Raw genomic sequence first — 24,182 nt, forward strand, 5'->3', positions numbered from 1 at the left:
ATTGTCAAGTTGGGAGGGACCCCCCAGGAACCACTGCTAGCAGTTCAGAGTCAGAGAGCCTGGAGGTTGCCCAACTCCAGCTCTTTCGGACTACAACTCCCATCAGGCACTGCCCTTCTGGGGGCTGATGGGAGTTGTAGTCCAAAAAAACGCCTGGAAGGGGCTGCCAGGTCGACAGTCCTGCCTGGACACCCAGGCCGGCTTGGTGCATTCCCAGGCCAGCTGCAGGTGAGAGTCCAGAGGCCGCAGCGGGAACCAGCTGTGCCCACAAGGGAGGAGGTCCTGTGTTCGAATCCCAGCAGCTCCAGGAAAAGGATCTCAGGAGGTTGGGGCTGGGAGGCGACCTCACTCTGCCCAGAGCCCCGAGGGAATGCTGCTGGTCTGTAGATAAGGACAGGAGCCAGCGGGTGTGAGGCATGAGCAATAAGGGCACCCCGGGGCATGTGCAGAGTGCTTTCTCCAAAGCAATGACACACACAAACACACAAGCACGTTATATGAAAATATCAAGTATGTGCACAATAAAGGTAAAAGAATGACGCGCAAAGTTATTTTAAACCATGTTTAATGATAAACCCAGCCGACCAGAGAACCTTCCTACCAGAGGAGGCGTTTGAAGCTGGCAAGATAGACGGGGAGGGGAGGGGGCGTCACGACAGAGATTTATAAACTGATGCAGAGGATTTTGGAGGGGGGGCGACCCCTGGAAGTCCAGGGGGTCCCGGAGGGGAGGGGACAGGCCGGGCTTAGGATTGGTGGGGGCTCCTGCTGTTGGCCGACATTGCCTGCCTTTGATACCCGCAGGCCGGGGAGAAATCCAACCGGTGGAGCTTCATGGAACACCTGGCCGGCTCCGATCGGTCTGTGGCGGGAGGGAGTGGCCGCGCCGTCCGGGGCCGGCGGCCGGGGCGTGTCGGGGGCCGTCCAGGCGGCCCGGAGGCAGGGCTGGAGGGGGAGCCAGGCTGCCTGGGGCTGCGGCGGGGTCGGGGCTGGAGCGAGAGAGCGGCCGCGCCTCCCTTTCCCTCAGCCAGACGGCGCAGAGGACCGACGGAGCGAGCCGCCCGCCGCCGGCCTTGCCTCCCTGCCTGCCTGCCTTCCTCCCGCGCCCGCCCCGTCCGCATGGGCCGCCGCTGACCGTCGCCCCTCGCTCGCCCGCCCGCCCGCCCGCTCGCCATGGAGGTGGCGCGGCTGCTCCTGTTGCTGCTGCCCTGCCTGGCCGCCCGAGCAGGTAAGAGCGCGCCGGACGCACTTCGGAGTGGCGGGTGCGGCGCGCTTTCCAGCCCGCGCCGAAGGTCTCCTGCGCCGGCTGGGGGGCCTGGCTTGTGCGCCCCGTCGAGGAAGAAGGAGTCAGTTTTCTTCTTCCAGAATTGGGGGCGCCCTCTTCTTTGGACAGAGTGGGGGGTCGGTGCTTAGAGTCCAGGGGGTTGCAATTTGGATGGATGTGAATTGGGGAGACCGCGCCGTCTAGGGCGGAGGTCCGGATTTTGGCGCAGCAGAAGACCCCGGCTGGGGGGGACTCGGCGCTGACGGTTCTTCTGCAGACCCCTCTTGGAATTGGGGTGTGTGTGTTGGGGTCCCCCACGGGAAGAAGGGCGATGGCGCGCAGGTGAGGATAGCAGCCGGGAGGCCGGGGTGATGGGCGCACGGAGACCTCCTGTTGGAAACGGTGGCGGGCGAGTTTGTGGCGGCGAAAAGGGGCGATATGTTGGGGTCCCTCCGCCAAGGAGGGCAGGTGAGGCGCCGCAGCAGGACCAAACTCCCCACTGCCGGATTCAAGCGAGTTTTTGCGCTCAGGACTCCGGCGCCAAGAGCGCTTGCAGGTGTCGCTGCAGCCGCGCACCGAGAGGCTCTTGCGGGGCTGGAAGTTTAACAGGCTGCCAGGACGTGGAAGGGGGCACTGGGGGGGGGGCTTTAACTGCAGAGGAGGTTTCCCAAGTTTTGGGGAGCTGCAAGATGTTCCTGGGGGGCGCAAGAGGTCTCTTTACCTGGCCTACAGTCAGCCTGCTCGAGGAAGCGCTGGTGTGACTTGGGGGGACACGCTCCCCGACTGTCACTCATCCCATCCCATCTGCCCCCCCTAATTTATGCAGCTCGCCCCGCGCCCACCAGGTGGCAGTGCCCCCCCCAGCGCCACGTGGTGATCTGGCTCTGTTGCTCCGTCTATCCTCCCCCCCCCCCAAAAGGTGGCCCTAGAGGTATGGGCTGACGTCGGGTGTACATTTCATGAACCCCCATCTCGCCATAAACAATTACCTTTTGGGAACGGGGGTGACGGGGTGACCTGCGCCATTTTCGCCCCCCCCAAAAAAACCCTGTGGAGTCTGTTTAATACGTTTATTTCTCCCCTTCCCAAAGAACCATGCCGGGAAAGAGATTAGGGGAGGGTCGCCTCCGAAGTGCGTATCCGAAATCTCAGCGCTGGAGAAGCTCCGAGTTAGTCTGAGGGTCCCCGCTGATTTTGGGGGGGGGCTGTTGCTGAAATGTGCCTGTATGGAGGGTACCCCCTTTTGCTATTGCAGAGGGAGAGCCCTTAAGCCTTCGGATTTTTTCTGAGGGGGGCTGTCAGTTCCTTTTTTTCCTAATGCAGCCCTCCCATCCCCCCTTGTTTTTTTGGGGGGGTGTCAGTCCCCTTACCCTTCTGCAGGGGGCTCCTTTTAGTCTTGAGTTCTGGGAAGCAGTCACCTTTTGCTGTTGCGGGGGGGGGGCGGGTGTCCTCCAGCGTTGGCTTGGGGGTCAGTCTCCTTTGGCTACTGCGCAGGAGCCCCCTTCAGCCGTGGGGATTTTTTTGGGGGGTCTCCGAAGACCAGTTTGGAGAAGAGGCGAGGGGTCTTTCTGCAGCGGGAGGGGGGTCTTTGCGGACGCCGCTGCCTCGCTCCTGCTGCTCCTCCTCCGCTGCTGCCCGGTCTACCTCGCCCCCCCCCCCCCCGCTCTGCCCAGACAGGGCGGCCTTTGTGCGCCCGAACAGTGAGCGAGTGTGCGCGGCCGCCCGCCCGGGCGGAGGTTGTTTGCCTTTGGGCGGCGGCCCCCGAAGCAGCTCCTTGGCCGCCGAGAGCCCCCCCCCCGCTCCCCACACCCCCGCAGGGCGAGGAGGCGCTTGCATGGGCACCCTTGTCCCCCCTAAATCGACGGATTTATCCCCCGCCTTCTGCACATTCTGCAGAACAGGCAGGCAGGAGACCAACCGGCGCAGCCTCCCCGCAAAACGGACGGGGGTTGCCGTACGGCACCGGGCGGGTTTCTGCCTGCTTCCTAGGCGTCAGAGAGGAGAAGGCAAGAGGGGAGGGTATGGACGCCTGTCCCCCTACAAAAAACCCCCATAAGTGGGTCCTCACCACTTTTCGAAGAATTTCTCCCTCTTCTGCGCGTTCGTCCCGCCCAGGTTGCGGGGAACAGACAGGCGGGAGATCAACCGGTGCAGTCCCGGGTGTGGGGATGCCCGCAGCACCTGCCGGACTTATGTCTGTTTCTAATGCACAAGAGCTGCCTCTTAAAGCGACCCCCCCCCCTGCACTAAAGCAGCGACTTTTCCTGCTTTCCACCACTTAAATTGGGGGCGGGCTGCAGTGGGGCTGTGCGATGCACCCCATTTCTAAGAGGTGCCCTGCTCCGTCCCTTTCCTTCTCCTCCTCAATAAGTATTTCACGGTTTGCCCCGGACCTCCTTGGGGGGGGGGGCAAGGGGGTGTTGCTGTCATCAGGCTTGGTCCCTGGGAGCAAAGGAGAGCTGGGGGGCTGGCTCCCCCTTGCGGGAGGCGGCCCCAGAGAGAGGCTGGACAGCTCCTTCTTTGGGGAGGGTCTTGCCGGCCGCTTGACCTCCAGGGATCCTTTTGAACTCAGAGGAGCCAAGGATGCCCTGGAGGTCTCCCGGGCAGCTACCTGCAGGGGGCGCACTAGCGCTGGCTTTCCTGCAACCGGAAGGGGGCGCGCGCGGCAAGGCCCTCCTTGCTCCTGGGATGCCATGAGCAACCTTCGGAACTCATTGGCGCATGATTTCATCATTGTCACCCACCATCACCTAAGAGCTGCTCAACGGTGGCTTTTCTTTTTAAACCGGGGTTGGGCTGGATGACCCCTGGTGGTCCCAGTTCCGCAATTGCGTCATCTTGAACGTATGTGCTGCAATGGGGCTTTCAGGAAATAATAGATCCTGGTCTGGGCAGCTCAGGGGCTCTCAGCCCCCCCCCCCCGCAGCCTACAGGAACCCAGAATGCTGAGTATAAGCAGGATTGTTGTGGGGGGGGGATTTGGGGGCCACGGATCCCCTTTTTGTTGAGTTTCAGGGAGGGGAAAGGTTTGGACAGCTGGCAAAGAGAACAGTCTAAGCCGGGTTGTTGATGCCAAAATGCAAATTTGCCCCCAACGTTTAGCAAAAGGATGCATGGAAGAGACAGGCAGGAAAATATGCCCCTCCCCTCCCACCCCGTTAGTTGGACCCCCCCCCCTCCAGGGCCCGACTCCAGAAAGAGCTCAGGATGAGCTGTGTCAAGAGAGGGTTGGGTTGCCATGTTTTCTTCTGGGCAGAGCTCCTGTGCATTTAATAGCTGTCGCGGCGAAACTTTTCCTCCTGGCCAAGGGGGTGGGTGGGAACTGTGCCTGTTGGTCTCCTGTCTGTCACACGGATGTTTTTATGGGGATAAACCTAGTGATAAAATCAGAGTGTAGGGGGGACTTCACCTGTTGGGTTTATGCCTGGCAGGCGACTCCAGAAATAAGTGGCTCATCTTTCTGCCAAGCCGGTTTGCAAGCAGAAGACCCACCGACCTCCTTTTTGACAGCCACCTGAAAACTCTGCCGTACCCATTTGATGGAATGGCACCATTGAGGCCCTAGGCGTCCCGTGTTGAAATCTGGACTGAGTTTCCCCACAGGAGGCCTGAAAACCCACCATTTTGGCCCTCTGATGGGGGGCAAAGCAGCGCTGAGCCCCCACCCCACCCATATATATACCCTTGGGATCCCTTAACCTCTCTCCCTCGTGTGAAGGAGGAGCGGCTAAATGAGAGGCAAAACTCTGAAAGGCTTTCCTGTTGAATGCCTGCCTGTAATGGGAATACTGGCAGGAAAATCTTCATGCATGCCTGTGGTTGGACATTAGCATGCCCTTACTCCCAGGAAGGCTGCTGCCCAGGCGTCACCAGAGAGTTTAAAAATAGCTAATTGAAAACTAGACAAATATTCGAATAACACCAGGTCAACCATCTCTCAGTGGGGACGTGCAGACTTCGGAGTTGACACAGAGCTCTTTGTCAGGAAGGATAGTGGAAGGCCTCTCCCTCCAGAGCCAAGCTGCTTGCAAGAGGAAATGTGCGCAGACGGAGACAATGACATCAGGGGGAAAAAACACATTTCCACCTCACTGAGCTGCCTTCTGCTGGCTCCAGGTCCCAGCCATGTCCCTGACAAAGAGCTCTGTGTGACTCCACAAACTTGTGCTTGTTGTGAGTCATGAATGATGCAACGCCCAGCCAGAGCAATCCAGGCCTGTTCAGATCACAGAACTGCAGAGTTGGGGGGGGGTGCCACGGGTCATCTACTCTAACCCCCATCCGATCTGCATCCGAGGCCAGCTGGGCACAGCAGAAGGGTGCTTATAAGTCGGCATCCAAACTCAGCGAGGGGCGTGAGCTTGCTTTGGCTGCATAATCTCATTTATTTTTTGTCTAGTTTGAGGCAAACTCTCAACTCCACGTTTTCCAGAGTTGAAAACCCCCGTTCACACAACAATATGTCACGGAGAACTGTAGAATGATAATAGCCAGTGCTCTCGTTTTGAAAAGATCTACCCATACTCTGCAAATTAAAAAAACCAGGCGATTCAGTTCAAATGTTTCTTCGATTGCCCTTGGGTCTCCCTGCCACACTTGCCATCGTCTCCTGGCAGAACCACCGGCCTCACCCCTTCGGAAAGCCAGCCAAGCGTCTCTCCAGGAACCAGAGTCGCCTCAGGGTTGCCTTAGCCCAGCAGGCTGGCCCAGGAAGAGCGGCCCTGCAGGCCATTTCCATCTAAAGGTGTTGGCTGCAGCCCTCCTGGCCGCCGTTTCTGACCCTCCCTTTTGTGGTTCATAAAAAGAGGGCCTCAGATGGAGCCCAAGGGGCGGCCAGAGAGAAATCCGCTTCCCTTTCCTCATATTGCAACTGGGAGGGGAGAAAAGGAGAAGAACATCACATTAACATGTCCCCACTCGTGCAGGGGCAGGTTATTATTTTTATTATTAATTGAGTTTATATACCACCCTATACCCAGAGGAAAGATCACAAAGTATATAATCAGAATAAAAACAGCAGCCCAATAACACCCCCCAAGAGCCACATTTTAAAACGGTGTGGGATGTTGCATCAGGTCAGCCAGAGGCCTGGTTCAAAAAGAACATTTTTGCCTGGTGCCTAAAGGTGTGTGATGAAGGGGCCAGGCGAACTTCCCTGGGTAGAGCATTCCACAGAAGGGGAGCCACTGCAGAGAAGGCCACAAGAGGAGGAGGCCCACGAAGGCCGACCTCCGGTGATGAACTCAGGGTCCGGGTGGGAAGAGCCGGTCCTTGGGGTATTGCGGTCCTGATCCGTTTAAGGTTCAGAAGTGCAGGGTCCCTTCTGGAGAGTCGCAGCCGCCTCCCTCACGGCCTTTTAACCCTTTTAACATTATGCAACCTTCTAAGAGCATACCAAAAGGCATTGCAACGTTGTACATGGGCAAATGGTTTGCTTCTATCAATGAGTGACTTGATCTGTGCTTTTCTTGAAGTTACTGTGTTTGAAATTGCTGGTTCAGGCCAATGGCCCGTGGAGTCCAGCATCCTGTTCTCACAGATGCCACTCAGATGCCTATTATGGGAAACCTTCCTGTGGATCCCAGCGCAAGAACAATTCTCCATAGCCCTCTCCTCCTCCATGAACCGGTCTAATCCTTTTTTTTAAACCGTCCAAGTTGGTGGCCATTGTGGCAGGGAGTTCCACTGTTTAACTCTGCACTGCATGAAGAAGCCCTTTCTTCTATCTGTCTTGAATCTTCCAACATTCAGCTTCCTTGAATGCCACCAGTTCCAGCATTATGAATGATGATGATGATGATTATTATTATTTATACCCTGGCCTCCCCAGCCAAGGCCAGGCTCAGGGCAGCTAACAACCAATAATAAAAACAAGGTTAAATACAACATTAAAACATTAAAATGCAGCCTCATCACAGGAGGAGAAAGGAAAAAAGAAAGAGGGGGAGGGAATCAAACTGACTCCAAGCCAAAGGCCAGGAGGAACAACTCTGCCTTACAGGCCCTGCGGAAAGAAATCAGATCCTGCAGGGCCCTGGTCTCATGAGGCAGAGCGTTCCACCAGGCCGGAGCCAGTGCTGAAAAGGCCCTGCCTCTGTGGTTGAGGTTAATCTGAGTTCCTTAGGGCCTGGGACCACTAGGGTGTTGTTATTTGTGGACCTTGAGGCTCTCCGTGGGGCATACCAGGAGAGGCGGTCCCGTAGGTACGAGGGTCCTAGGCCGCGAAGGGCTTTAAAGGTCAAAAGCAGCACCTTAAATCTGACCCTGTACTCCACCGGGAGCCAGTGCAGCTGGAAAAGCACTGGGTGAATATGCTCCCATGGCAGAGACCCCGTGAGGAGCCTCGCTGCAGCATTCTGCACTCGCTGGAGTTTCTGGGACAGCTTCAAGGGCAGCCCCGCGTAGAGCGAATTACAGTAGTCAAGCCTGGAGGTGACCGTCGCATGGATCACTGTGGCCAGGTCGGGGCGGGAAAGGTAAGGGACCAACTGCTTGATGCGGCGAAGGTGGAAAAATGTCGCCTTGGCTGTTGCTGTAACTTGCGCCTCCATGGAAAGGGAGGCGTCAAGGATTACACCCAAACTCTTAACAGAAGGCAATGGCACTAATTGGGCCCCCGCAAGAGAAGGGAGTTGGTCCCTCATCCCCATGCCATCCCGACCCAGCCATAGGACCTCTGTCTTTGAAGGATTTAGTTTCAATCTGCTCCCACGAAACCATCCAGCCACAACTTCCAAACATCTGGTCAGTGTGTCCGGGGCCCAGTCGGTGTGGAAGGAGAAAAACTTCTCTCTCTCTCTCCAGGCCAGACATAGTTTTATAAATTTCTCTCAAATCCTTACTTATCATTTCTCTAACTAAAAAGTCCCTTTCTCCACAGGGGAGTCACTCCAACCCCTTTATCGTTTTGGTGCCTCTTTTTCCCCCCACTCTAAACCCCAAATCTCTCTGCTCCCCACCTGGACGTGGGTTCCTCGGGGAGGGGGGACCCTTGCATCTCCCCCCCCCCCAGGCTGGAAAGGGGCCGCGAGGGCGGCCTATAAATAGTCTGGGATAGATATATAATAGGAAGGAATGCCGCCCAGGCGCGCGTCAAAGGCGGTGGCGTGCCTGGCCACCCACGCGCGTGTCCCCTGCCGGCACACGCGCGCGCCACGGTTCACACGTCCCATCGCAGCCACCGCGGGCGAGGCGGCGTCTCCCCTCCGCGTTCATCCAGTTTGTGGGGCCGAAGCCGAGGCAGGTCTTTCTGCTAAACTCATCTCTGCCCGTTGCCTGGAGAAGGAGGCTGTGATGTGTGTATATATATATATTTTAATAATTTGGGTTTAGGACTCGAACTTGGATGGTCGCCTCTTTGGAATTCCAGCCCGGGCACGCGGAGCCTTGGCTGGCTCAGGATGCGTCTCCCACCCCAGCCTTGCCTGGTTTTGCTCCCACCCCGCGCCGCCCCACAATACAACAAAGCTTGGGACCCCCATCTTCATATTTTTTCCTGGGAAGGAATGTGCAAACAGACTCTGGACCGCAGAATTAATTCCCCCCTCCAGCTTGGTTTTTTTTTTTTTTTGCAAATGACTCCACCAGGCCTCGGCATCCTAAAAAAGGGGGCGCCCCTCCCGGCCGGCCTTGTCTGCTTTTAGAATCATAGAACTGTTGGAAGGGACCCAATGGTCATCTAGTCCAACCCCCCTGCAGTGCAAGAATTATAGCTTAAAAATAGAATTATAGTTTAAAGATTGAATTATGAAATGCACTCCCTCGTTGATTCCCCCAGCAAGGCTGCACCCCCGATTTTTCCCCCTGGGAAGGAATCTGGAAGCAGATTCTAGACCCCAGACTCCCACCGCACACTTGCTCCTTGCAAATGACTCCGCCAGGCCTTGGCTTCCTAAGAAAGGGGGAGGCGCCTCCCCTCAACCCCCACCCCCCGTCCTCAGCAGGTCGCGCCTGGAAAAAGTCGTTTTTTTCCGGCTGCAAATTCCAGCCGGCGAAATTGCGAACAGCTGGTCGTCCGACGCAGCTGGCGGGAGGGGGGGGCGTGTTGTTGAGCAGGACACCTGGGTTCTGGCGGGTGGGAGGAGTATGCAAAATGACCAGTGCAAAATTGTAGAGTTGGAACTAGGGCCCACAAGGGTCATCTAGCCCAACCCCCAACCCCTGCAGCGCAGGAATCTCAGCTAAAGATAAAAGGAAATTTTGTGGGCCAGGTTTCCTTTTCGGGGAATTGCTATCCATAACAGAATCACGATCCTCGCTCAGGACTTAACAAAAAGAAAGAAAGAAAGAGACCGTCTGGTTTGATCCCAAATCCTTTTATTACCCAAAATTTCTGGCTGTTGCTTCTTGGAGACGGAGCAAGGAATTCTCCCCCCACTCAAATTCTTTCCTCTGAGAGCTCCTTCGAGGCTTAAAATCCAAGGCCTGCTAAGTTGGATCGGACCCCCCCCCAAGGCCTTCTCTGCCCTCTCGCAGGGGGTTGGACTAGATGACCCCGGCGTCCCTTCCAACTTGAGGGGTCCATGATTCTATGAATCGGGCAGTTGCCTCCAAAGGCAGGAGAGGCTGGCTTCACACGGGCGCAGTCTCAGATGGATTGGGACCTTTAGTTCTGGCCACTGATCCATGGGGCAAGACCCACCAGGGAAGGGCTGCTGGGCCTGGCACTCCTGTGCGGATCGTGTTCTTGCTAATAAGAAGTTAACTCCGACTTGCACACTCCTGACAGCATCCCCAAAGAGCCGTAGCTGCCAACCAGTGGAGGCTATATTGAGTTCCCCGGAGCAATGATCTCACTCAGTGGATAGCAGCTTCTGGAGTTCCTTGCAGATGCCAGGGCCATTTGGACAGCGATTTAAAATTTATCAGACCTGCCATGAATGGCTCAGGACTGCAATACCTCCCGGGCCGCCTCTTCCCGTATGAACAGACCAGGACCCTGAGATCATCTTCTGAGACATTCCTTCCTGTGCCGCCTCCTCGAGAGGTCCGGAGGGCGGCAACACGAGAGAACGGGGCCTTCTCTGCAGTGGCTCCCCATCTGTGGAATGCTCTCCCCAGGGAAGTTCGTCTGGCGCCTTCATTATACAGCTTTAGGCGCCAGGCAAAAAGGTTCCTTTTTAACCAGGCCTTTAGTTGACCTGATCAACATCCCATTCCCTTTGAAAATGTGGCTCTTTTTTTTGGGGGGGGGGTGTCATTGGGTTATTGTGTTTATTTTGATTTTATATATTGTGATGTTTTTTGAGACCTCCTGGTATAGGGTGGATGATGATGATGATGATGATAATGAAGAAGAAGAAAGGGGTGACTCTTCTATTGCTGAAGAATCATAGCCATGGCATCATATTCTTACAGAGTTGCAAGGGACCCCTAGGGGTCCTCTAGCCCACCCCAGCAATGCAGGAATTGCAGCTAACAATCTAACATCTATATTCTGTTGGAAGCCACCCGGAGTGTTTTGGGCAACCCAGTAGGATGGACGGAGTATAAGTATTATCATTATCATTGTCATCATTATCAATATTCATTATTATTATTATCATCATTATTATTATCCGTGCTTTTTTCTTCTAAAATGTTTAGGGGTACTCTCATTTGGACTCCAGAAAACCACCATTTTATCATTCAAATCGGGGAAAATAAAGACAGTAATTGGACAAAAGTACAAAGAGCCACAAAATGTTTAGGGGTATGCCTACCCTTGCGTACCCCCAAAAGCACTGAATATTATTATTATTGGTTTTCGTCCTGGAGATTCCCTAAATTTCCTAAGAGCAGTTCCAGCGCAACAGGCTCCCTCGGCCACCTGCCGGGGATTCTTTGGCCCTGCATCTCAGGGGGTTGGGCTGGATGACCCCGGGGGGACCCCTTCCAACTCTGCAAGGCTTTGATTCTCACAGAAGAGAGAGAGGAAGGTTTGCTCCGGGGAACCAGAGAGGCGTTTGCTGTCCTACCAGACAGGAGAAGGCGGCGGCGGAGGAGGAGGAGAGCAGGTGCCCCCCCCGCCGCTTGACACTTCCAAGTTTTTCCAGGCTTTGAGAAACGAGCCAGCGGAATCCAGCGGGGGCGCCTTGCTGGAAAAACGCGCCTCCTCCGCCAGCCAAGCGCCTCCCCGGCCGGCTGTGGGGGTCGCGAGGCAGCCCCAGTAAGAAGACGCTCCCCAGACCCCCGACATTCCCAAAATAGCGTGGATGGGGCTTGGGGAGGGGGCTGCTTTCTCCGTGAGCGCGTGGCGCGCGGGCTTGTGCTCCATCATAGCTGTCAACTTTCCTATTTTCTTGCGTGGAATCCTATTCGGAATAAGGGGATTTCCCTTAAAAAAAGGGAAACGTTGACGGCTCTGCGCTCCCTGCGGGAATGTGGGTCATTTCTGGGAGCGGAATCTTGGCTCCCGGGAGAAGGTCGCGTCGCGTCTCTCCGGCGCTCCTCTCCCCGCGCCTCTTTCCTAAGTTTTGCAAAATGGGAGCTGCGATTCCTGCGTCGCAAGGGGGGGGGGTCGGGGTCAGGCTACATGACCCCTGGGGGTCCCTTCCAACTTCTGCGTTTCTAGGACTCTCCCTGATCCCAGTAGCTCTTTCTTTCTCTCCCCGCGCAGCCCAATGATATTTCATGGGACTTCCTCCGCTTCCCGTTTTGGCAGCCAAATGATTTTTTTTAAAAAAATAAAATTGTAGTGTAGTCAGGGGAGAGAAGTCCCACCAGACTCAGGGTAACCCCCCCCCCCCAGGAGCAGGGGCAGCCGGCTGGGGGGGAAGGGAGCCGCAGGAACGGGGGGGGGGCAGGCAAATGGGGAGCCGTCCGTCCCTCTCACCCTCTCTTTGGAAAGGGACCAGTTTGGGAAACTGTTGGTCGCCCTTCCCAGGGCCGGAAGGGAGAGCTGCGGAAAGACACCTGGGAGAATCACAGAAAGGTAGGGTTGTGGGGCTGGAAGGGACCCTGAGGGTCATCTAGTCCAACCCGCTGCAGTGCTGGAATCACATCGATGGGGAAATCGTGGAAAGTATCACCACCCTGCGTTTCCCCCCAAGATATGGTTACCAGATTGTTTCCAATGAATCCGGGACACTTTTTTTTTGAAGCTGAGTAGCAACAGGGAGAGAAGAGAAGACTCCCTGGAAGACACCCTGATGTTGGGAAAGATGGAGGGCACAAGGAGAAGGGGACGACAGAGGACGAGATGGTGGGACAGTGTTCTCGAAGCTACAAACATGAATCTGACCAAACTGCGGGTGGCAGTGGAAGACAGGAGTGCCTGGCGTGCTCTGGTCCAGGGGGTCACGAAGAGTCGGACACGACTGAACGACTAAACAACAACAACAACAAGCAACAGGGAGTCAGTAGTGGGGATGGAGAGGCCAAAAACCCCGGGCCCAAGCACACATGCATATCCCGAGCCTTCCCCCATGATCTGCCCCCTTCCCCCTTTGTTTTGACAGATCGGAGGAGGCTCAGGAGTCGCGGGCAGGCGTTGCCCAGGGTGGGCGCGAGGCGCATGGTTTCTCTGCCAGGCAAGCTGCAAAGCCCTTCTTTCACACCCTGTGAAACATAAATGCACAGAGTTGTTAAAAACTGGGCAACGGCTGGCCGGCAGCAACTCCCGAGCCTCCCCCAATCTGTCAAAACAAAGGGGGAAGGGGGCAGGAGATCTGTACCACCGGACGTCCCTGGTTCCCCTTTGGCAGTGGCAGCCCGGTAGCGCAGTTGGCTCTGGCTGGATTCAGGAGCTGTTCACTGCTTGCTGCCATGGCGCCCGCCATGTTTCCTCACCGGAAGTCCCCATATGATGTGTTGCGCACAGGACACATCATATGGGGACTTCTGGCGAGAAAAAATGGCAGGTCCCAAGGCAGTGAGCAGCTCCTGAAGCCAGCCAGAGCCGATTGCGCTACCAGGCTGGCCCCGGGCTGCTGAGGCTGCCGCTGTCATGTTTACCAGGGACAGATTTGCAAATCTGGGGACATTCCAGGGACGGTAATTGTCCGGGGACAGATTTGCAAATCCGGGGACTGTCCCCGGGAACCAGGGATGTCTGGTAACTCTACCCAAAGATGGCTGAGCATTTGCTGACTGGCTGCTCAGGAGGGGGTCAGGGACCTGGAAGGGAAACCAGGGGACAGGGCGTCATTGAATGCACTGCCTGAGGACTCTGCGCTGCAACATTTTGCTGCAGAACACCCCCTTTCCATATGTGCATATGTTCACACACACCCCGATTGAAGCTCCATAGTTCTTCCTTCAAGTGGCCATGCAGAGGGTGCAATGCGTCCTCCAGGCCTACAGGGCGCACTTTTTTACATCCTATGGTGGAGCACTGAGGTGATGAGGTCAGCTCAAGCTCTATTCAAAGCTACTCCATTGTTTGTGTTTCTGCAATGCAGGGGGTTGGACTAGATGACCATTGGGCTCCCTTCCAACAATTCACTGTTGTTGTTCTTTAGTCGTCTCTGACTCTTCGTGACCCCATGGACCAGAACAGGCCAGGCACTCCTGTCTTCCGCTGCCTCCCGCAGTTTGGTCAAACTCATGCTGGTAGCTTGAGTAGTGATGTATGGAAGTGAGAGCTGGACCATAAAGAAGGCTGATCGCCGAAGAATTGACGCTTTTGAATTATGGTGCTGGAGGAAACTCTTGAGAGTCCCATGGACTGCAAGAAGATCAAACGTATCCATTCTGAAGGAAATCAGCCCTGAGTGCTCACTGGAAGGACAGATCGTGAAGCTGAGGCTCCAATACTTTGGCCACCTCATGAGAAGAGAAGACTCCCTGGAAAAGACCCTGATGTTGGGAAAGATGGAGGGCACAAGGAGAAGGGGACGACAGAGGACGAGATGGTTAGACAGTATTCTCGAAGCTACAAACATGAGTCTGACCAAACTGCGGGTGGCAGTGGAAGACAGGAGTGCCTGGCGTGCTCTGGTCCAGGGGGTCACGAAGAGTCAGACATGGCTAAATGACCAAACAACAACAACAAACGTGTGGGTATGTTGCTGTTTAGTCATTTAGTCGTGTGGGTATAGGGCGGTACAATTAATTAATTAAAGTAATCATCATCGTCATCATTGTCATCATCTTATATTCCACTCTCTGCCATCAGACCTTCCATGTGTACTCAATTTCCAGGAACAGCCCCGGAGTTACAGACGCCATCCTGGTTTCTGATCTGATCCTGGAATGTCCCCCTTTGGACATCCCTCTTTTCCTTGGAGAAACGTTGGAGGGCGTGTGTGTCAGGCAGTGCTTGGACACAGAGGAATGGTGGGGGGGCACCAGCTGGGGAACCCCAAAGGGGAAGAAGGCTCAGAGCCCAGAGATTGGTGGTGGGATGAGGGAGAAGAGGGAGAAGAGTGGGAAGAGGAGATGGAGGAAGCTGAAGAGGCGACAGGGCTTAGTGAGAGGGGAGAGTTGGTGGCAGAGAGCAGTCCAGACTCAGCAGCAGAAGCTGAAGACGGAGAGAAGGGAGGGAGACCAAGAGGCAGAGAGGAGTCAGGCTGGGGAAAAGGCACGGGGGTCTCCCTCTCCTGCTGCAACAAGTTCCCCTACCCCCAGGGGTGCACCCCCAAATATTTCAAGGAGGGGGCCGATCTGCCTCAATATTCTCCATTATTATTGTTGCTCTTGTTATTGTTTTTATTAAGGATTTTCTTGGGTCACAATAGTACAAGCATCGCCCTGCCATGTCAAATCACATGCATGTGCTGGACCCCCCCCCAAAAAAAAGTTGGGCAGAACCTGGCGGACCAGGAGAGGCGTGAAGAGAGCGGAGCTGTGACAAGTTTCATGCAACTCATTCAGATGGGCTGTGTACAAATAATGTATTATTATTATTATTATTATTATTATTATTATTATCAGTGGGTGGACTTTGTGTCCTTCTCAGCCTCTCACCCGCCTCACAGGAATGTTGTGTCGATGAAATGGGGGTGGCTGCGGAGAAGCGTGCAGGTAACCCACAACTCCCGGGCAGGGAAATTGATCCTAGAACTAGAGATGTTGGAAAGACGCCTCTTGAGGATTTCTTACCTGTGGTTCTGGGGGCTGGGCTAGATGACCACTGGTGTGCCCAGTTCTATACAATTCCAGGATTCTATGTAGGGATAAGGATCACCCAGTCCGACTCCTGGATGCAAGTTTGAACAAGAACCGAAGAATAACGAAAAACAGCAAAATAGCTCTGTCGGCAGACCGCGAGGCTCTCAATCTCAGGTTCGCGGGTTCGAGACCCACCTTGGACAAAAGATCCCTGCCTTGCAGGGGTTGGACTAGATGACCCCTCGGGGTCCCTTCCAACTCTACAATTCTGTGATTCTAACTGCTCCTGAGGGTCCTGTGTGCAGTGCGGGGGGGGGGGGAGTTTGGCGAACGTTTCCTGACGCTGTAAAAAAATGGACGGTGCATATAACCTGCAAGCCCCCCCCCCCCAGGACTGAGAGGTGTGGGGGCTCAAACAGGCGACGAGCAGAGAGGAATGGGGGGAGCCTCTTGCATGCCCTCTTCTCATCCCTCCCCCCCCGTCGCAGCAGCAGCAGGACGACCCCCACCCCGGGACAGGGATGCCAACTTGAATAAAATATTTGGGGGGGGGGACAGGACAGGTAAGACCCGCTCCCCTGATCGATCACATGACGTGATGCCGACACACCTTTTGAACGGCAATGACCATTGTCTTCGGCCCCCTCCCGCCCCCTAAAATATTTTATTGGGAGTTGCCTCCTGCGCCAAGACGAGATGGGGAGGTGGAGAGGCGAGAAGGTGTGGGGTGCCTATCCCACCCCACCCGCGACCCCTCGCTCTCTGCTGCGCCCCCGTCTCTCTCAGCGGTCAGCTTCGAGCCCAGCCGCTCCCCCCCCCAGTCACCCCCGCCCTCCCGTCCACTTGGCACCCAAAGGCGTCGGCTCGGATTTCCCTCGGAACAATAACAAGTCTGGGGAAGCCATCAGGAGCCGGGGGGGGGAGTCGGGGGGGGAGGCACACGCCGGGGGATGATGGCTTGGCCAGATGCGGGATGGGGAGCGCGGGGGGGGGGGGGCGGGCACATAACCGACGGCGGGCCAGTGCAGCGCCAAAGAGGCCCCCGGATCGCGCGCTGCGTCTTTGCGCGCAGATCTACCGGCTCTGCTCTGCTGCGGACGCCCCCCCCCCCGGCTGAAAGAACAGCCTTTGCCAAGCCGGCGCCCCCCAGAAAGCTGGGGCTGTCGGAGGCAGTGGTGTTAGTGGGGAAAGTTCAGGATAGGGGTCACAGAAGAGGCGAAATATATTTCCAGGAAAGGAAAATAACAGCGCGTGGGAATGACAACAGTCGGCGGGTCAAGTTCTGGGCGGGGAGGGGGCACGTATTCATTTTATGTAACGTTGGAAGGGACCCCAAGAGTCATCTAGTCCAACCCCTTGCAATGCAGGGATCCCAGAGAGGTTTAGTACCGTAGTTTATTTATTTTACCTCCCCCCCCCCCCGCAAGGAGCTTTAAGCAGCTCACATGCCTTTCTCTCCCCCAGCGTTTATTCCCCACAACAACAGCCCAGGGAGGTTGCAGAGGTTGCGAGGAAGGGAGCTGCGTGGCCGCGTGGGGATTTGAACCAGCACTCTAACCACTAGGCCCGCAGTGGCTTTGCCCCCCCCCCCCTTATCCTGTGCTGGGAATTGTAGTCCTCCGTCAGGTGGGCGGAGGATGCCTTAGAGCAGATTTATAGCAAACTACGCTGCCTCTCATCTCTCGATTACAGTCTACTGTAGCCATAATAATAATAATAATAATAATAATAATAATTTTATTATTTTATTATGCTTATTATTTATTTATTATTATAACATCTGTCACACAAGCAGGGCTTAATCCAGTGAAGGATTTTACGTTCATTAGCTCACAGCAGTTTAAGAATTGCTTAATTGACGGCCCCACTAGATCCCAGAACATCTGTGCTGGGATCCAGACACACAGATCTGGGATCTTGGAGGAGGTCCCATTTAGACCTGGATTCAGCACTGGGATGATTGCACCCACCCTGCATGATATCATCATCATCATCATCATCATCATCTCTCAGCGACTTTCCATGCCATCAGCCAAGATGCCTTTCTGGAATCTGGAGCCTCTGTCTGGGTTAGGATTGAGGGTGTGTGTCTCTTTTTGCAATCAGCCCCAGAAGGTGGCGTTTAGAGGATGTTTTGATATTAGGATCCTGTGGGCTGGAGTTCCGCAGGATTGCACCTTCTCTACACAGCTCCCCCGCCCTTCTGTTGGGCATCTATGTGAAACCACTGGCCAGGGGTCTTCTGCAGTTTGGGGATGCACTGTCATCCACGCACAGATGACACACAGATGGATGGCCCCTGTCAGGGATGCTTCCGTCGCGACAGTTGAGGGCTGGACTAGATGACCCCTCGGGGTCCCTTCCAACGCTCCCATTCTACAAGTCTGCATTGCCCACACAAGCAGGGGAGGCGGCGGATAAGCTGAACTGGTTCCTGACCTTGGCAAGGGACTGGATGAGGGCCAGGAAACCGGAGACCCATCCGGACAAGACAGAGGCGACGTTGGTTCATCTCTGTTGCTCGGCCAAAGGGAGGAAGGAGCTGGCTAGTGATCTGGGGGTGAGCTCTTGGGGACTCAGCCCCTGTCTGGATATACCGGTACCGGAAGAAGCAAAGGTCACTACCAACCTTTCTATATGCTTGTAAAACATGGACCACTTATAAACGCCATCTCCAACTCCTTGAAAGATTCCATCAATGGTGTCTCTGGAAAATCTTACACATCACTTACAAGACAGGCGAACTAAAATCAGTGTACTGGATGCAGCAAAGATGACCAGTGTGGAAGCAATGAATCTTCAACATCAACTTCGTTGGACTGGTCATGTTGTGCGGATGCCTGATGATCGTCTTCCAAAGCAACTACAGTGGTACCTTGGGTTACAGATGCTTCAGGTTACAGACTCCGCAAACCCAGAAATAGTACCTTGAGTTAAGAACTTTGCTTCAGGATAAGAACAGAAATCGTGTGGCGGCAGCAGGAGGCCCCATTAGCTAAAGTGGTGCTTCAGGTTAAGAACAGTTTCGGGTTAAGAACGGACCTCCAGAACGAATTAAGTTCTTAACCCGAGGTACCACTGTACTCTATTCCAAACTTAAAAATGGAAAGTGTAATGCTGGTGGTCAACAAAAGAGGTTTAAAGACTCTCTCAAGGCAAATCTTTAAAAATGTAGTATAAACACCAACGACTGGCCTGTGAGCACTCCAATTGGAGAACAGCCTTGACCCAAGGTGCCATGGGCTTTGAAGACACTTGAACTCAGGACGCAAGGGAGAAACATGCTAAGAGGAAGGCACGCTTGGCAAACCCTCAAGGGATCAACTCTCGCCTGGAAACCAATGTCCCCACTGTGGAAGGACGTGGGGATCCAGAATTGGCCTCCACAGTCACTCCTTGTTAAGGCCGTCTTTATGGAAGACAATCTTACTCGCCAGAGATAAAGAGAGGGATGTGGGTGACCTGCCTTCCACCTTCACGGTTAGGCTGCTGCAATATTTGGAGATTCTTCCTGCTTCAAGGCATCCATGGTTTCTGCTTTGGCTTCTCCATTGAGAAAAAGGAAGCTCTATGTTTCCAGAGAGCAGCCAGCAGTGCAGAGGCTGCCTCCCAGTAAATAAATACAGGCCATGCCAGCGAAGGAGTTTTTGGCAGCCGGCAGATTCGTCCTCCGGCCGGGTACCTTCAAAGCACATCCGGAGCTCATGAAACCTTGCCTGGCTCTCATGATGCTGAAACTCACCCACACCCCGTGAAGCTGAAAGGCCTTGTTCACGCAGCACAGCATTAACCTACGGAACCTGCTGCCACTAGAGAAGACTATGGATGGCTGCTAACCAAGGGGGCTGTGCTCTGGCTCCACATCCAGGGTAGCAATGCTTCTGGATCCCAGAAACCGCAGCAGGGGAGAGGCTCCTTGGGTTCGAATCCTGCTCGTGGGTTTCCTTTTTTATATATATATAAAATAATCTTTATTCATTTAAATTACACACATATACAAAGAATTTACAATCTCATACTACAAAAAGAAAATTAAAGGAAAAAGAATCAAGGAAAAAGAAAAGAATACAGAAAAAAGAAGAAAAAGCAGATTTACGTGCATTAAAAAAAACCCTTAATCTTCCTAATTAATACTTAGATAAACACTTAAATAAAAAAGACTTCTGACAAAAATAATATAAAACTGTGCGGGGGGAAACGACGACAGTATAAACAGTACAATGGGAATGATTGGAAGACTCGTTTTTGTGGGTTTCTCATTGGGGGGCATGTGGTCGGCCGCTGTGAGAACCAAATGGGCCACTGGCTTAATCCGGCAGAAATTTATTGCGTTCTTATGTTGTGCACTGAATATCTTCCTTGGCTGGGTGAAAGACACAGAGAGAGAATGCAGGAAACTAACTTACTGTACAAAGGGCCGCATGTACAGCTGTTGCTCCGCCCATTTTTCCCTCTGGCCCCGCCCACCACCAGCACCGGCCCTTGAAAGGTTGCCTCGAAAGGACGGCGGCCCTCACATGGAAAACAGCTTCTTACTGGCCTTACAAGGCAAACCCCACTTACCTGGGAGCAAGCCCCATTGCACTCCAAAGGACACCTGCGGGTCCAGAGATTCTCAGAGGACTGGAATAAATATTTGAACTATTTGAAAAAGAATTTTTATAAGGAGGACTATGAGGAATATTGCAGAGAAGATTAGGAAGAGAATTGTTAGTTTGGGATAATTAAAAGTAATAAGGAAATGAAGGAATGTAGATTAAGTGATAAAAGACTGGAAAATCTTCAGATGTGGTTGATGGAAGTCCAAAACGTTGTATAAGAGAAGAAGAAATTGTGTTATATGATTGTTGGGAATGATATGTAAAATAATATATATATATATATATATATATATATATATATATATATATATAAACAACAACAAAGGGACACACTTCCAAGGAGGCATGGCTCGGATGGTGGCCGAAGGCTTATACTGCTATCGATTCAGGTCCCAAATATCTGAGAGGCCTTCTCCTTCCTCCCTGCAGACATCCTTGGGTACAGAGATGGGCAGAGCTGAGGTGGTGGTCCAGGGGGGAGGGCCTTCTTGGTGGCGGCACCTGAGCGGTGTATCTCCCTGCCCATGGAGGTCCCTAGAATCGTAGATCATAGAATGGTGGAGTTGGGACCCCCAAGGGTCATCCAGTCCAACCCTGTACTATGAAGGATTTGCAACTCAAGCATCCATGACAGATGACCATCCAACCTCTGCTTAAGAACATCCAAGGAAGGAGAATCCATTCAATGGTTGGACAGCTCTTACTGTCAGAAAGTTCTTCCTGATGTTTAGACGGAATCTCCTTGAAGCCATGGGTTCGAGGAGAAAACAAGCCTTTAAGATATTTGAAGATGGCTATGATGCTCCTCTTTCCCAGGCTAAACATACCCAGCTCCTTCAACCGCTCCTCATAAGGTTTGGCTTCCAGACCCTTGATCATCTTGGTTGCCCTTCTCTGCACACCTTCCAGCTTGTCAACATCCTTCTTAAATTGTGGTGCCCATAATTGGACACAATAGTTCAGGTGTGCTCCGATCAAAGCAGAATAGAGTGGGAGAGCTGGAGCATAAAGAAGGCTGATCGCCGAAGAATTGATGCTTTTGAATTCTGGTGCTGGAGGAGACTCTTGAGAGTCCCATGGACTGCAAGAAGATCAAATGCATCCATTCTTAAGGAAATTAGCCCTGAGTGCTCACTGGAAGGACGTGAAGCTGAGGCTCCAATACTTTGGCCACCTCATGAGAAGAGAAGCCTCCCTGGAAAAGACCCTGATGTTGGGGAAGATGGAGGGCACAAGGAGAAGGGGATGACGGAGGACGAGATGGTGGGACAGTGTTCTCGAAGCTACCAGCATGAGTCTGACCAAACTGCGGGAGGCAGGGGAAGACAGGAGGGCCTGGCGTGCTCTGGTCCAGGGGGTCACGAAGAGTCAGACATGACTAAATGTCTAAAAAACAACAAAATCACTTCCCTTGATCTGGACACTAGACTTCTCTCGGTGCAGCCTAGAATCGCATTAGCTTTTTTTGCTGCTGCATCACCCTGTGGACTCAGTTTCAGCTTGTGGTCCACCAAGACCCCTGGATCTTTCTCACATGTTCTGCTAGTCAGCCACGTGTCCCCCATCCTCTATTTGTGCATCTGGTTATTCCTGAGTGCAGAATCTCACATTTGTCCCTGTTGAAATTCATTTCCTTAGCCTGGGCCCAGTTCTCCAACCCGTTACGGTCATTTTGGATTACAGAGGTGCATCCTGGCACCTTAATTGTATAGCTTCCAGAAGATACGATGAAGACTGTGCCTCTTTGGCCTGGCTGCTTCTGATTTCTGCAGTGTGTGTTCTGAAAACTCACCTTAATTTTACAATGGTGAATTGTTTCAAACTGTTTTAATTGTTGTGACCTGCCCTGGCACCAAAGGGTGAAGGGCAGGGAATGAATGAATGAGTGAGTGAGTGAGTGAATGAATGAATATTTGTCTACTCTGGGGTTTGACTAGATGATCCTTTGGGTCCCCAGAAACTCTAGAATTCTGTTATTCCGTTTCATAAAATTTATGCTCACTGCTTGATTGGAAATGAGAAAACAAACAACCCTAATAGCAGTTTATGGAAGAGAGAAAAGCAATAAGATTATCTGCTAGGGAAAATTAACTGCAACCATCCCTTAATTATTAAAATGGTAATTTTAAAACATGTTCTTAGCGGCCCTTTCCCTAAAACTAAGTGGCCACAACGGAGAAGGAGGTTTGTGTCCAGTGGCTGGTTCTGTAAGCTCACCTACAGCAGGAAGGATAAAATGGCAAGATAGTACAATAATAATCCTAATAATCGTAGAAAGCTTTAAAAGAACCATAGAATTGGAGGGGACCACAGTGGTCATTTAGTCCAACCCCTGCAGTGGAAGAATCTTGCACCCCAAGTAGGACTCGAACCCACCACCCTGAGATTGAGAGACCTGTGCTCTACCGACTAAGCTATATTGATTTGTGAAAGATATCCCACAGTGGTGCATTCACACCAGCTCTCTAAATCACCCAGTCAGTCTTGCCTAAGCAAAATATTCTTTTAAGCGGGTGCCAAAAAGAGCTCAGCGAAGGCGCCTGCCTGCCGGCTGTCAAGTGGCAAGGAGTTCCAACGTACGTTGGTGCTGCCACCCTGAAATAAAGATCCGGTTCTCACAAATACGGAACGGGTCTTGCGTTGAAGGCCCCGCTCCGCCTTCATGCATGTGGATTTCGAGCAGGCAGCGCTTTGGCAGGGGCGGCGTGGGGACCTCTGCCCCCAAATTCTGGGGTGGCAGTGCCTCTACCTGGCAGCTCTGGGCAGGGCAGGCGTGACTCTCCTTGGAGGTTTTTAAGCAGAGGTTGGATGCCTTATCTGAGATCACCCTGCGGCGTCTTGCGCGGCGCGTGCAGCTGCCTGTCCGCTGCCTTTCCTCCTCCCTCCTCCTCCCTCTTTCCTCGCTGGCGTGTGCCCGGCGTCCGCCTGGCCGGGATCCACCTCCCAGCGCCAAACAAAGACCCCTTTTCACGGCCCGGAGAGAGGAGATCGGAATGCCGATTGCTTTGGGCACACCTGAGATGCCAGCCCCGTTCCCATGCAGCCTCTTGGAGGGCCCCACATTTGGGGGGCGGGGGAGGGTGTTGTTCCATGGGGACCCCCTCTGTGGCACGCCGAGGGGGCAGCGAGACTGGGAGGGTCGAGGACCGGACCGTCCGGGTTGGAGAGGTAGCGTGGTCCAGTGGTTAGAGCGCGTCAGGCACGATAGTGTGAATGAGGAGGAGGAGGAGGCTGCGCGGAGCCTGTGAAAACTTTGCCCTTGGGTGTTAAATCAGATTCGCTTCACTCCCCGCTTGGCTGAGCCGCGCAGGGTTGCCACCTTTCCCGACCGGCTCTGCTCCTGTGCCAGTTTGGCCAAAGATGAGCAGGAGCGGGATATTTGGAGCGGACCAGCAGGCTCTCCTGAAAGCAGAGGAGCAGGTCCAGGGGGAAGAGTTGGCAACTTTAGAGCAGCGGGAAGGGTCTGCATGGGGTGAGGTGGGGGCGGCAGGCGGGCCAGTTTTGTCACCCCATTTCCCGTCTCTTCCCTCCTGCAGCCGAACCGGTGGACGTCTTGAAAGTGTTGCAGCTGCAGAACCAGCCCGAGGGCGTCCGCAAGACCACGGGCTTCTGCCCCAAGAGGCGCTCAGGATCGGGGCCCGATGTGGCCTACCGGATATCCAGGCAGGCGCAGATCAGCGCCCCCACCCGCCAGCTTTTCCCAGGTACGCAAGCGAAGAGTGTGTGTGTGTGTTGGGGGGGGCGAGTTCCCATCCCTTCCCCTCAGTTTAGCCCGGTTCACAGCGTTCGGATTCCAAGTTGTTCGGATACCAAGGCATTTGAGAATCAAGGGAGCACTGTACTTTAAATGTGCCAATGCTTCTCGTAGCTTAGACCCAGCCAGGTGGGCAGAGTAGAAATAGTAAAAGTTATTATTGTAATCAACAAAATCTGCCCTTATTCCCTTATGGGGGACACAAGAGCCCCTATAGAGTCCTTTTGTAGGTTCTTCATCCGTCGGGGAAAATAACAGAGGCCAACCAGGGAATATTGAGAAACAAAGCAGCTAGTAAGCCTGATCTTTATTGAACTGTTGCAACAGGGTGCTCCCCTCACACTCAGGAAAGGAGGAGGACCCTGAACCCAGGTGTGCCCACCCTTATATAGACATTTTAAATTTCCTGCCCTGGAGCTCAAGACCGCCCCTCCATACATCATACCTACATCACAGAAAGGGGTGTAACCCAAGACCACCACCCCAGATACATCATACATACATCACAGAAAGGGCGGTCTACAAGAGAAAT

The 24,182-nt window shown here is 53.8% G+C and overlaps 1 protein-coding gene across 1 annotated transcript in view; it reads left to right on the forward strand.

The window, feature by feature from the left end:
• Window positions 1-1,120: 1,120 nt before the first annotated feature.
• COL11A2 (collagen type XI alpha 2 chain) overlaps window positions 1,121-24,182 on the forward strand; it is a 100,060-nt gene continuing 76,998 nt past the window's right edge. Inside the window, exons 1-2 of the mRNA XM_083424546.1 lie at window positions 1,121-1,228; window positions 23,433-23,600. Coding sequence (XP_083280672.1) covers window positions 1,174-1,228; window positions 23,433-23,600 — 223 coding nt within the window. The 5' untranslated portion in view covers window positions 1,121-1,173. The remainder of the gene's footprint in view (window positions 1,229-23,432; window positions 23,601-24,182) is intronic.

This window comes from Podarcis tiliguerta, assembly GCF_965153285.1.
Source record: "Podarcis tiliguerta genome assembly, chromosome: 2".
In the NCBI taxonomy this organism is placed as follows: domain Eukaryota; kingdom Metazoa; phylum Chordata; class Lepidosauria; order Squamata; family Lacertidae; genus Podarcis; species Podarcis tiliguerta.